The sequence below is a fragment of the Vulpes vulpes genome, chromosome 15, assembly GCF_048418805.1.
Source record: "Vulpes vulpes isolate BD-2025 chromosome 15, VulVul3, whole genome shotgun sequence".
In the NCBI taxonomy this organism is placed as follows: domain Eukaryota; kingdom Metazoa; phylum Chordata; class Mammalia; order Carnivora; family Canidae; genus Vulpes; species Vulpes vulpes.
Genome location: NC_132794.1, coordinates 772,825 through 787,311, shown reverse-complemented (window position 1 = coordinate 787,311; position 14,487 = coordinate 772,825). Strand labels below are relative to the sequence as shown.

The window sequence follows — 14,487 nt, the reverse complement described above, 5'->3', positions numbered from 1 at the left end:
GCCAGAGGGCTTCCACGACCCGCCTGGTCACACCCAGAGTCGGCCCCTGCCCGGCTTCCCCAAACCCACGCCCCAGCTGCCGTGCGCCCCAGCCCTGCAAGGTCACCCCAGGGCACGTCCCAGGCCGGGCCTTGTTGCAGATGGGGCCGCCCTCCCAGGAGCCTTCGCCTCCCTGAGCCTTGGTGTGTCACCAGCAGTGACCGCGAGGGCAGCACCCCCCTCCCCCCAGAGGCCAGAGGTCCTGGTGGGCCGGACGCCCCTGACCGTGCGGCCGTGGACAGCGTTCGTGCCTCGCGGCAGCTGTGCCTCCTCATTCCAGGTGACACCGTCTGGGCCCCATCCGTCCTTCCTCACGGCGCCCTCGGCCTCCTAAGCCATCACCCCCAGCCGCATTTTGGGAGAAAGATGGAGTCGAAGGTCTCAGAAGGTGGCCTGAACGTGACCCTGACGATCCGCCTGCTGATGCATGGAAAGGTATGGAGCCCGAGGCCGCCGAGTCGCGTATCCTGTGTCCGTACAATCACGTGTGTGTATGCGCACGTGTCCGTAAACCGGATTTCCGTGTTGTCCCTATAGACTGGGCCCCGTGAGTTCCTACCCCAAGTCCAGCCCAGCAGCACAGACACCGCCCTGAGTCCTCCGTCTGTCGTGTGTTTGTGCCGTGAGACAGCCCCCCCCCCAGTCCCCTTGGCGTCTCCCGAGTGTGGGTGGCGCTTGCCGGAGGCTGTCAGCAGCTGGGAGTGCGCCCGGCACCACCTCCAGGGGCCACAGTGGCAGCCACGGGCATCACCCTGCCCCGGGAGCTGGGGCGCCGCGGCCGCCCGAGGGTCACCGCCTTGTGCCCAGCCGCCTTGGCTGCTGCTGCCCCCTCCTCGTCCTCCCACGGCCCCGTGGGACTTCGGAGCTTCCCCGGGAGCGTTGTCACTACCGAGGACTTCCCTGCAATAAGGGCAATGAGTGTGGTTGCAGGGCCCCCTCGGGGCGGGAAGCGGGCTGGCTCTGGCGCCCGGTGGGTGTGACCCCGGCGGAGGCGCCGTGCGGCCTGGCCAGGAGCGAGTCCCCGCTGCAGCGGGCTCCGGGCTCCAGAAACGCGGGGCCGTGCCCACGGGCGTCTGCACAGGCCGCTTCCTCACCCGTGAGAAGGCGGTGGCGGCGCTTATCACCTTTACATCACAGGTCGGGGGGGCGGTCCTTGCGGCCAACGTGCACTGCGGGGCCTCCTGACGCACTTGTGGGCAGCTGTCCGCCTGCTTGTGCGCGTCTGTGTGTCCGTCACAGGCAGGGCCTGGGTCTGACCGAGGCCACACGGGCACCAGGAGCCCCCCGACTCCCTGGCCGTCCTGCCCCCCCCGTCCTCGCTGCCACACAGCATCTGCCGCAGGCGTCTCTCCTGCTGCTGTGACATCATCTTTCTGTGATTCTTTTCCTGCAGGAAGTTGGAAGCATCATCGGGAAGGTAACTGCTCCGCGTCTGCTGGGCTGAGAAGGTGACGGAGCCAGCGGGCCTGTGCCGGATTCCGCTGGAATCCAGGCCCCCAGCAGCCCCAGCCCCCCGCCCCCGCCCCCGCCCCGCGGCCTGCGCCTCTGCTCCCCCGACGGGTGCCCTGTGGCCCCTGCGGCCGTGGGGAACGCGAGCGCAGATCTGGGAGTCGAAAGCCTGTGGGAGGGGCAGGTGTCGGGGCGCCTCGTGCTCCAGGTCCTCCCTCAAGGGCGTGCCCGCCCTGGCCTGGCCCCACTTTGCCCGTGACGAGGACGAGGGATGTGGGGGGTGTGAGACTGACCCCAAGCGGGCCAGGGCCCGGCTGCCTCCCCCGAGGGGCCCCTCGGCGGCTTGTGCACGTCCGTCAGGCTCTCGGCCCCCCCCCCCCGAGGGCTGCTGCCGGCCGGCCCGGGGCCCCGACCCCGCGCGGAAGCCCAGAGCGACGCCTCAACCCGTTGTCTGAATCTTTCTTCCAGAAAGGAGAGACTGTGAAAAAGATGCGGGAAGAGGTGAGTGGGCCGGCCCTGGAGTCCCAGCCGTGGGCGGGCGGGAGGCGGGAGGCGGGAGGCAGGGTCCTGCCCCAGGGAGCCCCGCCACGGCCGCGCCCCTCTGGCCTGCACACCCCGGGTCAGGCCCGTTCGGGGGCTGCAGGGGCGCGGCGTGGCGGTGACCGCGCTCTGGGGGACGGCCCCGGGGGGGCCTCACGGGCTAGTCGGGGGGCTCGTGCCGCAGCCCGGCCCGGTACTGCCCCCCGTAACGCTGCCCCGCTGTGCCCCCCCTTCCAGAGCGGCGCGAGGATCAACATCTCTGAGGGAAATTGCCCCGAGAGAATCGTGACCATCACGGGCCCCACAGACGCCATCTTCAAGGCCTTTGCCATGATCGCCTACAAGTTTGAGGAGGTGAGGTCGGCCCCAGGGACCCCGCGTGCTGGGGGAGGGCGTGGTCTCCGCTGGGCCCCGGGGCCATCCGTGTGTCTGGACGTGGGCGCCCCGCGGCCCAGCAGATGCCCTGGCGGCTGTGAGCACCCCCCCCCCGTCACCCCCTCACGTGTCCGTGGGCCCAGCGCCCGGCACGAGCCCCAGCCGCCCCCGCGGCTCCTCCCCAGGCTGCGGGCTTGGCCGCGGGCTGGACCCGGGACCGTCCCGCCGGCGCACACCCCCGCACGCGTGCACCCCCGTGCCTGGCACGCCTGAGGCTGCGCTAGCAGGTTAAATCAAGGTTTTCATGCGTTTCCGATGCTGTTCAAGTTCCCAGAGGTTTTACAGAGACGCAGCCAGTGTTTTTACCCAGAGGGCGATCAAGCTGAGGGGTAATCTCCCTCCAGAGCGCGCCCCCTGTGTGTCCACCCCTCGCGCCGGGCCGCACCCTACGGGCAGAGGCAGGGCCCGGGGCCAGGCTCCGTCTGCACTGCCCGTCCCTGCCCATCCACGGGAGCACCGCGGCCGCGGCGGCCTGTGTGTCTGCACGTGGGTGGCAGGTGTGGGTCCCCTTCGCTCCACCTGGCTGTCCTCATTGCCCTTCTGAGCTCAGCTGGCCTTCGAGCCTCCATAATCCTCTGTGTCCGCGGCGTCCGTCCTCTGGACACCCAGCCGTTTGCCACACTGTGCACCGAGCGCCTCTGCCTGGGAGCCTGCCTGGGAGCACCCGAGTCCCTGCACTTGTCCTCCCTGAGCCCACCCCCCCCAGACCGTGTGCCTCTGGGCACGGGGACCCTGTCCCACCAGCTTCTTTCTCCCCGAGCCTGGCGTTTGCACTCACTGGTGTGCAGGCCGCAGGCCCCCACGTGTGTCTTTCTCCCTCCCCAGGACATCATTAACTCTATGAGCAACAGCCCTGCCACCAGCAAACCACCGGTGACACTGAGGCTGGTGGTCCCTGCCAGCCAGTGTGGGTCCCTCATTGGCAAAGGCGGCTCCAAGATCAAGGAGATCAGAGAGGTAACAGGACCCTCCCCGGCCGTTGGTGCCCCACCCCGGGAGGGTGAGGCCTGCCCCCGGGGAGGCCCGGAACCGCGTGCCCTGCCGGGATGAGCTTACGGTAGGGAAGAGCCGTCCAAACACTGAAGGATGGGCCGGGGGAAGCCCTGGAGTGTGCGTGGAGCCTCTCACGGGTGTGCAGGGGTGCCGGGCACCCGCCAGGGGGCTGTGCACCCCAACCAGGAGCAGGCCGGGCCGTCCCGCACGGGCAGGGGGCAGCACCCCACCTCCCCGTCGTGTGGCTCCAGGCCGTGGAGGCTGCGCTCTCTGCCCCCAGGCAGGTGCCTCCGGGGACCACAGGCCTGAGCCAACCCAGCAGGATGGGGACGTGCGGGCTTTATGTTCCTGGTCCTTTATTCAGGGAAAGCCTGAATCCTTCCCTCTCCAGAAGGCGGGCGGCCACCCCGTCCTGGTTCCGTCAAAGAAAGGCGGGCACAGAGTTTAGGCTCCTCTAGAATCCATCTTTCTCTGTGACCTCCGGCTCCACAGGACAAGAAAGTTCCATGTATTGGAAGAAAGTGATTCCATCTGTCTCCACCTCTGCAAATGCCCTTGCAGGCTGAGACGCCGGACCAGCCATGCCCACGGGCCCCAGGGGACATGCAGAGGGCTGGGGTGCCAGGCGGGCATGGAGGGGTGCCATCGGGGTGGGTGTCGTGCGCTGCACCCTCGACACGATGCGTCTCGAGAACCCAGGAGCGCTGCTCCAGCACAGGCCGCCACCACCACCCCCGCCCCTCCCGTTCCCCTTCCAATGTCTCGTTTCTGCAGTCCACAGGTGCCCAGGTCCAGGTGGCCGGGGACATGCTGCCCAACTCCACAGAGCGGGCGGTGACCATCTCGGGGACCCCCGACGCCATCATCCAGTGCGTCAAGCAGATCTGTGTGGTCATGCTGGAGGTACAGTCTGGGCGCCCAGGGCTCACCGCCGGCCTACTCCTCATGCCACACTGGCCGGGGCTGCTTTGTCTTAGCTGTGGCACGTGGCTGGGGCCCGGAGAGTTCACGTGGTCAGGGCTGTGTGGGGGCCAGGGGTCAGGAGCATGACCCGAGACCACCCCCTGCCCAAGGCAACTTGAGCGAGAGCCTCGCTAGGTGTGCAGGTGCCGCGGGAGGGACAGCTGCGGGTGCCTGTCCCCCCGGGCGTGCCCATCACCGTGGCTGGGGAGCCAGGGAAGCAGACGTGTGAGGTCGCAATCAGAGGAGAGGTCCCTAGTCTGCAGGGCGAGGGGCCTCGTAAAGGGTCAGGCCTTAACCACGGTGCAGGTCTGCGCTGGACACGCTGCCCGCTGCGGGCAGGATCCCGCTGCCCCGGGCCCACGGAGGAAGGGGAGGCAGGAGGCCCGTGCTCGCCACGCCTGCAGGCATTGCAGCCCCACCGGGGCGCCAAGGAGGAAAAGCAGCTAAAATGCCAAGTTGCAAAATCAGGGAGGAGTGAACAGAACAGTTTGGACCAAAGGAGAAGCAGAGGAGAGAACGGCTGAGAGAGACCAAAGCCTCTCCTGAAATTTTTTTAGGAAAAAAAAAAAAAATCCTGCGACTTAAGTTGCAGCCAATACCGCAGATGCAGCAGGATGCACGGACGCTCTCACCAGCTGCTGGTGGTGGGCCACAGCGAAGGATTTGCGGCTCCCACGGCCGTGCTGGGAGCTGGGGTCCCCGTGAGGGCGGCCCTGCACTGGGGCTCCCCGGCCGCGGCCTCCCGAGCGCGCTGTGCCTCGGCCAGCATCTGTGGGCTCCCCTCTTTTGTCCTTTTTTGCTGTTCAGACCCATGTCCAGCTCTTTAAAACAATTGCAAAAAAAAAAAAAAAAAAAACACAATTGCATAGTTTTTTTGTTTTTGTTTTTATTTTTTTCCCCTGAAGTATATTTTGTGAAGTCAGAACTGTTTTTCCAAACACTGTGGTCCTGACGGTCCTGGCGACAGCTGGTGCCCATCTGCCCTTCCTTCCATCCCCTGCTGCTGGGACCCCAGAGGCGGCGAGCGGGCCGCGCCCTCCTCCACGCTGGCGGGTGCCCGGTGGCCCGAGCACACTCCCGTTGAGTGGCAGCGGCGCCGCAGAGGGCACAGTCACGGGAACGACTCCAGGAAGGACACAGCCTCCCACGCCCAAGAGCAAGGGCTGGAACAAAACGCACGGTCTCCCCAGGACTCCTCCCAAGTGGTGTCGGCCGCACCACGCTCGCGGTCAGACGTGGCCCTGCAGATACGGCCGTGGGGGCCGGTGCCCCGGGCTGTGGTTGGAACGGCCCAGTGTCCTTCCCGACGGCCGGGAGGCTCACGCGACTCTGAACCGTGAAGCCCACGTGGCAGGTGTGAATGGCAAACACAGGGCCGAGGCGACACCTCGCTCTCACCGGGTCCCGAAACGCTCCGACGGCGGGGGAGCTGCTGTCTCTCCAGGGGAGGAGGAGCCACCGCACCTAGGAACAGTTGAGCCTATTTTTTTTTAATTTTTCTATTTTATTTATTTATTCATAGAGACAGAGAGAGAGAGAGGCAGAGACACAGGCAGAGGGAGAAGCAGGCTCCATGCAGGGAGCCCGACGCAGGACTCGATCCCGGGTCTCCAGGATCGCACCCTGGGCTGCAGGCGGCGCTAACCGCTGAGCCATCGGGGCTGCCCAAGTTGAGCCTATTTTTAAGTGAAGAACAGCCGAACAAACAGAGCAAAGATTAGGGGACTTCCAGGCTTAGCTCTGGGGTGGCCGCACACCCTTGAATGGCCATGGCAGGGCTGCCCTTGGGGGCAGGAAGTCCGTGGGGCCCCATGGAGAGCACCCTCGGCACCCCGGAGCCCACCCGCCAGTGCCCGCTGTGCTCCCAGGGCCTCTCTCCTGCCAGATGTCAGCGAGACTCACACGCACGGTACTGGGACGGCGGGGCTGCCGTCGGTGGGGCCAGCGGGCACCTTGGAGCGGGGCACCTGCGCGGGGACGGGGCACAGCTGGACCGCGGGTGCAGGGAGACGGTCATTCCAGCCAGCCCGGCTTAGTCGTGGGTATGCCACCGTGAACCCGGTCTCCTCTGAGGCTGCAGCGGTCCCTGGCCGCACAGAGATGATTCTGGAGGCATTTGGTGAGAAACCGCAGAAACCCTGAACCCTGCCTACCCTGGAGGCATCAGCCGCCCTGGGTCAGCTCGCAGGCCCCTCAGCAGCCCTTCCTACCTCACAGCAAGGCTGTGCGGTGTTCCCGAGGTCACGCGGCACCCCCGGCCCTGGCCCCACGGACTCCCGAGGGCACGCGGCACCCCAAGTCAGAGTGCAAGGTCAAACCACGTGCTCAAGGTCGTACCACGTGCCCAGCATCGCACGGCCCGGCTTGTTCTGACGCCCTCTGTGCTGTGTCTCCCAGGCGGGGCCCTCAGGTCGTCGCCCAGGGTGCGGGCCGTGGTCTGGACGACTCCCGGCGGCATCAGGCCGCCCTGGCCCCTCCTGCCCTGGGGCCTCTGCACGACGCCCTAGGCTCACCGTAGCAGACCCTGGCTGACTTCTGTGCTTGGGGGTATCGTTCACCGCGAGACAGAGGCCCTGCACCTCTGGACACAGAACACGCAAAGGAGATGATGGCAGCGCTCGTCACGACTGCGAATTACCTCGTTTGAACCCTAAGCTTTCTTAAAAAGTTGCTTGTTTGTTAATATGAGTCAGATGCTTCTCGCCCTCCTGCGATGATGCCTGCTGAGCATCGTGAGCCCGGCCCAGTGAGGCTCGGGGGCTCTGGGCATGGGGCCCCCGTGGCGGAGCAGCCCAGCAAGCCCAGCCTTCCCCCGAGCACGACACGGGGACGGAGATTCTCGCAGAGGACCACAGCCAGGCTGGCCCACGTGCAGAGCGACAGCACCCGGCCCTCAGGCGGCCACCTGCCTGTCTACGCGGCCCGCGGCTCCCAGTATGGGCAGGATCTGCCCATCTACATGGCCCATGGCCCCCAGCACAGGCAGGGTCTGCCTGTCTACACGGCCCGCGGCCCCCAGCACGGGAGGATCTGCCCATCTACATGACCCGCAGCCCCCAGCACGGGCAGGGTCTGGATCTGCCCATCTACACAGCCTGCGGCCCCCAGCATGGGCAGAATCTGGGTCTGCCCTTCTACATGGCCTGCGGCCCCCTGCACAGGAGGATCTGCCCATCTACATGGCCCGCAGCCCCCAGCACAGGCAGGGTCTGGGTCTGCCCGTCTACATGGCCCACGGCACCCAGCATGGGCAGGATCTGCTTGTCTACATGGCCTGCGGCCCCCAGCACAGATAGGATCTTCCTGTCTACACTGCCCGCAGCCCCCAGCACAGGCAAGATCTGCCCATCTACATGGCCCGCGGCCCTCAGCACAGACAAGGTCTCCCTGTCTACACGTCCCGCAGCCCCCAGCATGGGCAGGATCTCCCTGTCTACACGGCCCACAGCCCCAGCACGGGCAGGGTCTGGGTCTGCCTGTCTACACAGCCTGTGGCACCCAGCGTGGGCAGGATCTGCCTATCTACATGGCCTGTGGGGTCTGGGTCTGCCTGTCTACACGGCCCATGGTCCCCAGCACAGATAGGATCTCCCTGTCTATATGGCCTGCGGCCCCCAGCACAGGCAGAGTCTACCCGTCCACACAGCCCGCCACATCCACAATGGGCAGGATCTGTGCGTCTACACGGTCCACGGCCCTCAGCATGGGCAAGGTCTGGGTCTGCCTGTCTACACAGCCCACGGCACCCAGCACAGACAGGGTCTGCCCGTCCACACGGCCCACAGCCCCCAGCACAGACAGGGTCAGCCCGTCTACACGGCCCGCAGCCCCCAGCACGGGCAGGGTCTTGGCCTCTCTCCCCGCCTTGTCAGGACCTGGCAGGGCACCCCGCGGGGTTGGTGGCGGCCTGGAGGAGAGAGGCGGCCCCAGGAGGGTCCCCATCGCGCACCCTCCTGCTGCGGGGCGTCCCCACCGTCCGGGGCCGCCACAGCCTGGGGTCAGGGCGGGGCGGGCGGCAGCGCGGGGGCGGGCTCGGGAAGGAGGCCCCCTCACCAGGTCCTGGCCTGCGAAGCTGCTCTAATGCTCTCTCTCCCTCTCCTGTCCCTTTTCCTAGTCCCCACCGAAAGGTGCCACCATCCCCTACCGCCCAAAGCCCGCCTCCACCCCTGTCATTTTTGCAGGTGGTCAGGTAAGAGCCGACCCGCTCGCGGCCTCCACTGCCAACCTCAGCCTCTTACTGCAGCCCCCGCCGCTGCCCGTTAGTGCACTCAGGTTTTCTCCCCTGTCACGTGCACGTCTCCCACCCCACCCGCGCTGGATGCAGAGCTCTCCCGGCCCACGGCCCGGCGGCTCGGAGCAGGGGCGGGGCGGGGGGGGGCACCCCGCGGCGCTGAGCCCTGGAAGCGTCCTCCCCCGGGCCGGGCACAGGAGGACCATGCTCCTGCCCAGGCCCAGATCTAGCTAAGCGGAGGGGCGGGGCGTGCCCGTGGCCCCATGGCTCCAGGTTGAAGCAGCTGAGCTGCACAAGCAGGGTCCCGTTCCCCCTGGAGCGCACGCTCCACTGTGCGGGGGTGCCTGGGAGCAGGGAAGGGGGGGCCCAGCCGGGCGAGAGCCCCCGGGCGCGGTGACGGCCTCCTGCCCCGCCCTGCCCCAGCCAGCCGGGCCGGGAGCACCTGCTTGCACACCTGCTGCTGTGCCCAGAGCCGCTGGCCCCCTTCCCCGGCCGGCCCGGAGCCTGGGCGGCCAGGCGTCGCCGGGAGATTTGCATCCGAGGCCGGCAGTTCGTCAGTGGGGCCTAGAGAGCCGAGGAGAGGGTCGGGGCACGCCTCCCCGCGAGGGCCCACCCGCCATCGGGCACCTGTGCCACACACCCCGGGGTCACGACAGCGGGGGTGGAGGGCCCTGGACGCCGCCCGGCCGGGGGTGCCTGGAGGAGCTCTGCGTCCAGCTGGCGGTGACGTGTGTCTTTGTTGGAGGGAGAGTGAAGACGGGGAATTTTCGGAGGTGACCCAGGTCGGGCGGAAACGGTCATGATTTGTTCATTGACAAAGTCAGATAACAATCTGTCTGCATTTTAAAGGAATCTTATCAGATCCTCCAGATTGACGCACACGTTAGACGAGGGGCAGAGACCCCCACGAGCAGCATGAGGGCAGCTCCCTCCAGCCCCCCCCCGCCCCCCGCCGAGGTCTCCCAGCAGCCCTGCCCCTGGGCTGGACCCTTCACGTCACTGTGCCCTCCCGTCGCAGCCCCATGTTGCAGGTCAGAAGGGGCCAGAGGCACCGAGGGGCACCCAGACAGCCCAGAGGCCTGGACCCGGACACGTGAACAAACCCACGGTGGCGCCACGTGGCAAAGCACAGGCCTTCAGCCCAAAGGGAGGCACCTTAGCAGTCGGGGGCCCGGGAAGCCACGGGAGCCCAGGGCAGCCAGGCCACCCCCGTCATGGGCACTTGTCCCCAGGCTGTGCTCGGGCTATAGGCACCTGCATCCGTGCCCCCGGGACGGTCGCTCTCGCCAGTGGTCCTTCTCGGCCCTGCGGGGACAGAGGAGCCACGGCAGACGCTGAGAAACGGGGCGTGAATGTGATCTGAGCCCGGCCCTGAGAGCCGTGGCCTGCACCTCGCTGCGCCGGGACACGCGCCTCTGGCCCTCCAGGGCCCGGGAGGCCCACCGGCCAGCAGGTGCCCGCCAGGTACCCACCAGAGGCATCAGCCCTGCATGACAGGCAGGTCACACGTGGTGACGCTTCGTCCAGACTTTTATACCTTCCCTGTGTCCAGAGAGCCCGGGAGAGGCTCACGCCTCAAGTGGAATTCAGAATTCCCTGGGCAAGAGTGAGCCAGAGACGCCGGGCAAAGAACTGCCCTGCCGGGAAGCGTGTGCAGCTCATGCGGACGTAGGGGCCCCGACCTAACGGGCCTGTGGCGGCGGGCGTGTCCCGGGGCCGTTACAGGTGGTGACACCTTGGAGCAGGTGCCTGGTGGCACCTCCGCAAACCACAGGGCCATGCCCCCACGCTCCGTGTGCACAGCTCCCCCCTTACCTGGAGCATCTGATAAGATCCCTCTACCCCTCGGAACGCCTTTGGCGACCATGACGTGCCCGGGGCTCCCCCCGGTGCTCCCCACAGATCCAAAAGCCATGGTTTGGCTGCACATTGGGCCTCGCCCCTTGGTGTGTGGTCCCCAGACAGGACCCTCACTGACCTGGGGTTCCCCTTGGGTGCACACGTGGACACGGGGCAGGGGGACGTGTCCCCTCGGGCTGCAGCACGGAGACCCGCGTGGCAGGCCCCTGAGCGCAGCTGCCCGGGGCTGGTGTGGCACATGCCCCGTCACGGCCCGCGAGGCCTGGCAGCAAGTCTCCGGTCTTCACTCTCCCTTCACACCTGTGGTTCGTGTGTTTCTGGCCGTGAGTTTTGGGAGCATCTCGGCTGGTGGACGGTTGAGGCAGGAGGGGGCGGGCAGGCGGAGGGGGCCCAGGCCCACGCGGGCGCCGTGGCTGGTGCGGGCCGCCACCTGGAAGGTGAAGCCGGGGGGACCCCGCTGGCCCCCCGGGAGCCGTCCCTGCGTGTGCAGGTCGGGCCTCCTGTGACAGGGGCACTTTTCTTCGTCTGCTTTGCAGAATTGGTTTTGAGTCACTTTTTAAAGGTCTTCGGCCTGGTTTTCTTGGGATAAATACTTTGTAAAAAGTTGATGACGAGTCAGAGGGTTAATAACTAGCGATCCCGGCGGGGGTTTGGTTTTAAGAACCTCGGGGAGTGGGGAGCCGCCTGGCGCTGCCCGCTCCTGGGCTCCTGAGCTCTCGGGGCTGGGGGTGGGCGGCTCCCGGCCCCCGCCTGGCTGTAGCTCCAGCCACCCGCCCGCCCGTGGGTGCCGCTGAGGCCTGATGCCAGGACACCCCCCAGTCTACGCCTCCCGGTGCCCTGGGGGTTCCGATTTTGTCCTAAGCTACTGGGGGGCAGGCGGGGATGCGTTGTGCAAGGGGACGCTCTGACCTCGGGGCCTTGGGCCTGCTCACGGGAAGCCCCGTCCCCGGGGGAGGGCCGCCGGTGGGCGCACGCGGGCTGGCGGCTTCGCGACCTGACCGTGTGTCTCTCTTTCTAGGCCTACACGATCCAGGGACAGTACGCCATCCCCCACCCAGATGTGAGTCTCCACTCTGCCTCCCTCGCCTTCTCTTCTCATTACCGTTACCCACCTGCATGCTGCTGTTACTTGCTACTAATATTAATATTACACAATAATATTAATACCGTTCTCTCAATGTTCCTGACCTGTGTCGTATCCATATGACCTTGAGTAACCTTTAACCTCTTAGCACTAATTCTACTCGTTTGGAGGACTTGGCCTGATGTCAAATTGATTTGATCGTTGCTGCACTCTGGGGCTTTCCTCCGCACACAGGGTCTCAGGCGGTGGCCGCAAGGCTGCTCTGCCCATGGCACCCGCCCGAGCGGCCAGGGACAGGGGTGCCCTACAGCCACCTGAGAAGTTAGATGACACGCTGTCAGCCAGGTGCTCTAAGAGATGCGGGAGGGGACGTTTGAACGTCTGGTAAAGCTAGACTTTCCCCCTGGGGAGCCCAAAGTGCAACAGCACCCCCCACCCCCCACCCCCGAGGACAAAGCCAACAGAAGGGCCTTGGCTTTCGTCCGAGGGCTGAAGCCGCGTGCTCTGCCATCGGGGCCTGCTCAGCCGCCCTGAAGTGCGTCACAGTCTGCGTGGCATCAGGGTTGAGGATAGGGACACCCGGAAATGCACCATGGGGTGCAGGGGACGGGGAGACAGTGTGCAGCAGGTACAGGGCAGCAGCCGTGATCCACGGTCGTCTCTCCACAGGGATCTAGACGCATGCGGGGCTGGGGCCAGGACGCCTGTGTGAGCTGGTTGCAAAGGGCGGGTCCGGGGAGGGAGGAGGGGACCAGGGCAGGGCCGGGAGGAACTGGGGATCCGCCTTGGTGCTGCTTTCAGCAGGTGCGGCGAGCCTGGCGTGGGGAAGCCCTTCCTTCTCTAAACCATTCTGAACGTTGCCGGACTTCACAGCCTCCCTGTGAAAGCGCTTCCTGCATGTGATCTGAGACTCGCGCGGGGGAGATGGCGCCAGGCGGGCGGGCGTTGGCATTGTCTGCAAACCCCTGTGCGTTTGAAGTGGGCGAGTGCTGACGTGGCAGTGAGCCGTCCGGGTGGAGCAGGCGAGGGCTTCCGGAAACTCGACCAGGCCGAGTGAGAATGTGGGGGACACGGGCCGTCGGTTCAGTACCATCGCGGGGAGATCTCCTGCCCTCGGTGGCTTGTGGGCGGTGCCAGTTCTGTCCACCTGTTCACTCCCATCCCACAGACGGCCCCGAGTGGGGGCGATGGGAAGCTGGGATGCAACTCGGGTGACGGCACAGTCTTCACTTAACGTGGGGCCGGGTGCTCTTGTGCCCCCTGGAAGTGCAGGTACGTGTGCAAGGGCAGATTGGAAAACCTGGCTTGTTGGCTTTTTTAAAGCTCAGGAGACACAGTGGTCAGGCCCCTAGTAAAGGGCGGTTGACCCCAGGGCACGGCTCTTAGGTGGGGCCTGAGGTTTCCTGCAGCCCCTGAGCCAACAGAGGAGCATTTCTGGCCTGAAGTCCCAGGTTTGTGGGTGTGCACACCTGCGTGAGGCTGAGGAACTTCAGCCTGGCTGATTGATTTTTATGTTAGTTGGTGGTTGTGTCTTCCCGCATGATTTTCTCAGAATCTCTTAAAAGTGGGTAGTTCCGCAGGCTTTTTTCTCAGACCGATCAAACTTCTAACTATTGCATAATTGCCTTCTTATGTTTGGTAGAGACCTAAGACACTGGGCTATTCTCATGGAACAGCCCTCTGTGCGGTGTAGACCGGCCCCCGCGGCTGCGCAGCTGCTGGGACTCTATGGTGGGAGCTCGGAGAACGTGGGCAGCCTGCAGGCTCGTGGCATTGAAGACGGGATGCTCCATCCAGAACAACTGTCTGGTGACATCCATGATGATGGCCAGGAAGGCAGCGTTTAGCTGAGCTTAGCGGTCAGTAGGGACAGTAAAGGCTTAGTTTCCTAGAACCCAGGTGTCGTGCTGGTAGGAAGCGCTACCTTATTTTGTAATAAATACTTGAGCCACAGTGGCTGACATGCCACCAGGACCCTCAAGCAGCCTGTGGGAAAACCGCTTTCGTAGAGCCGAGCGCTCCTTCACCTAGAACAAACCTGTACATGTTTCATCCTTGCCTGGTGCTGAAGAGCGCGCTCTGGGTCACCCTCCCTGCAGCCTGGCCAGTGTCCCTCCAGGGTCTCGCCTGCCACTCACTCGTTTTGCCTCAATCCTCCCGGACATGCCCTTGAGAAGCACTGGGACGCCGGGTGTAGGGGGGATGGCCTCAGCCATGGCCTGACCGCCTGGTCCGCTGAGTTCATATGTGGTAGAGGAGGCAGCAGGGACTCGGATGTGGGACCACCCGCCCCCAGCCCCCGCTCCCCTGCCCACCCAGGACCTGTGGGACCCCAGGAACAGACATGCGGTCACACGGGAGGGAGGGAAGAGTCAGCCTCAAGCTGCCCCCCACGTGTGATGCTTCTCTGCCACTCGTCAGGGTATCCGAGTCCCTCCCGTAAGCCCCCCTCACCGAAGGGGCCCCAAAAGCAAGCCGAAACCCAGCCTCACATGGGAGGTGACAACTAAGGGTTTGCGACCTCTGCCTCCTGCCTGAGCCTGGCACTGACCGTGGGGTGGCGGTCAGGACAGCCCCCCAGTTTCACACACAAGGGAATGGTGGCTTCAAAAGCTCATCACCAGAGCTGAAGAGCCCCGGTGGTGCCCAGCGTCTGGGAGTCTAGGCAGCGTGTTCCTCAGAGTAAGCAGTGGAGTCGGCAACATGGGAGTCACAACACAAGTGAGAGACATCGGTGGGAAGATGCACGATATTAGGTCCTCCGTGGGCAGTGTTTCCTAGCTGTCCGCTCGCATTTCACTGTGGCTGTAGAACCAACTCCCCAAGGGCTGCCGCTCGCCTCCTCCAGAACCCATGGGGAGGGCACAGAGGCTCCCGCACCTTGCGGTGGGAA

General features: G+C 65.5%; 1 protein-coding gene across 22 annotated transcripts in view; it reads left to right on the top strand.

Moving 5' to 3' along the window:
* Window positions 1–14,487, top strand: part of PCBP3 (poly(rC) binding protein 3) — a 245,679-nt gene that overhangs the window by 216,036 nt on the left and 15,156 nt on the right. For 11 of the 22 annotated variants that reach the window (XM_072738943.1, XM_072738937.1, XM_072738940.1 and 8 more), the window contains 8 exons: window positions 320–474; window positions 1,433–1,456; window positions 1,957–1,989; window positions 2,266–2,382; window positions 3,289–3,420; window positions 4,231–4,359; window positions 8,534–8,608; window positions 11,529–11,570. In XM_072738943.1, coding sequence (XP_072595044.1) covers window positions 320–474; window positions 1,433–1,456; window positions 1,957–1,989; window positions 2,266–2,382; window positions 3,289–3,420; window positions 4,231–4,359; window positions 8,534–8,608; window positions 11,529–11,570 — 707 coding nt within the window. Of the gene's footprint in view, window positions 1–319; window positions 475–1,432; window positions 1,457–1,956; window positions 1,990–2,265; window positions 2,383–3,288; window positions 3,421–4,230; window positions 4,360–8,533; window positions 8,678–11,528; window positions 11,571–14,487 lie in introns of all 22 variants that reach the window. The other 11 variants (XM_072738928.1, XM_072738929.1, XM_072738922.1 and 8 more) reach the window with 1 other exon arrangement.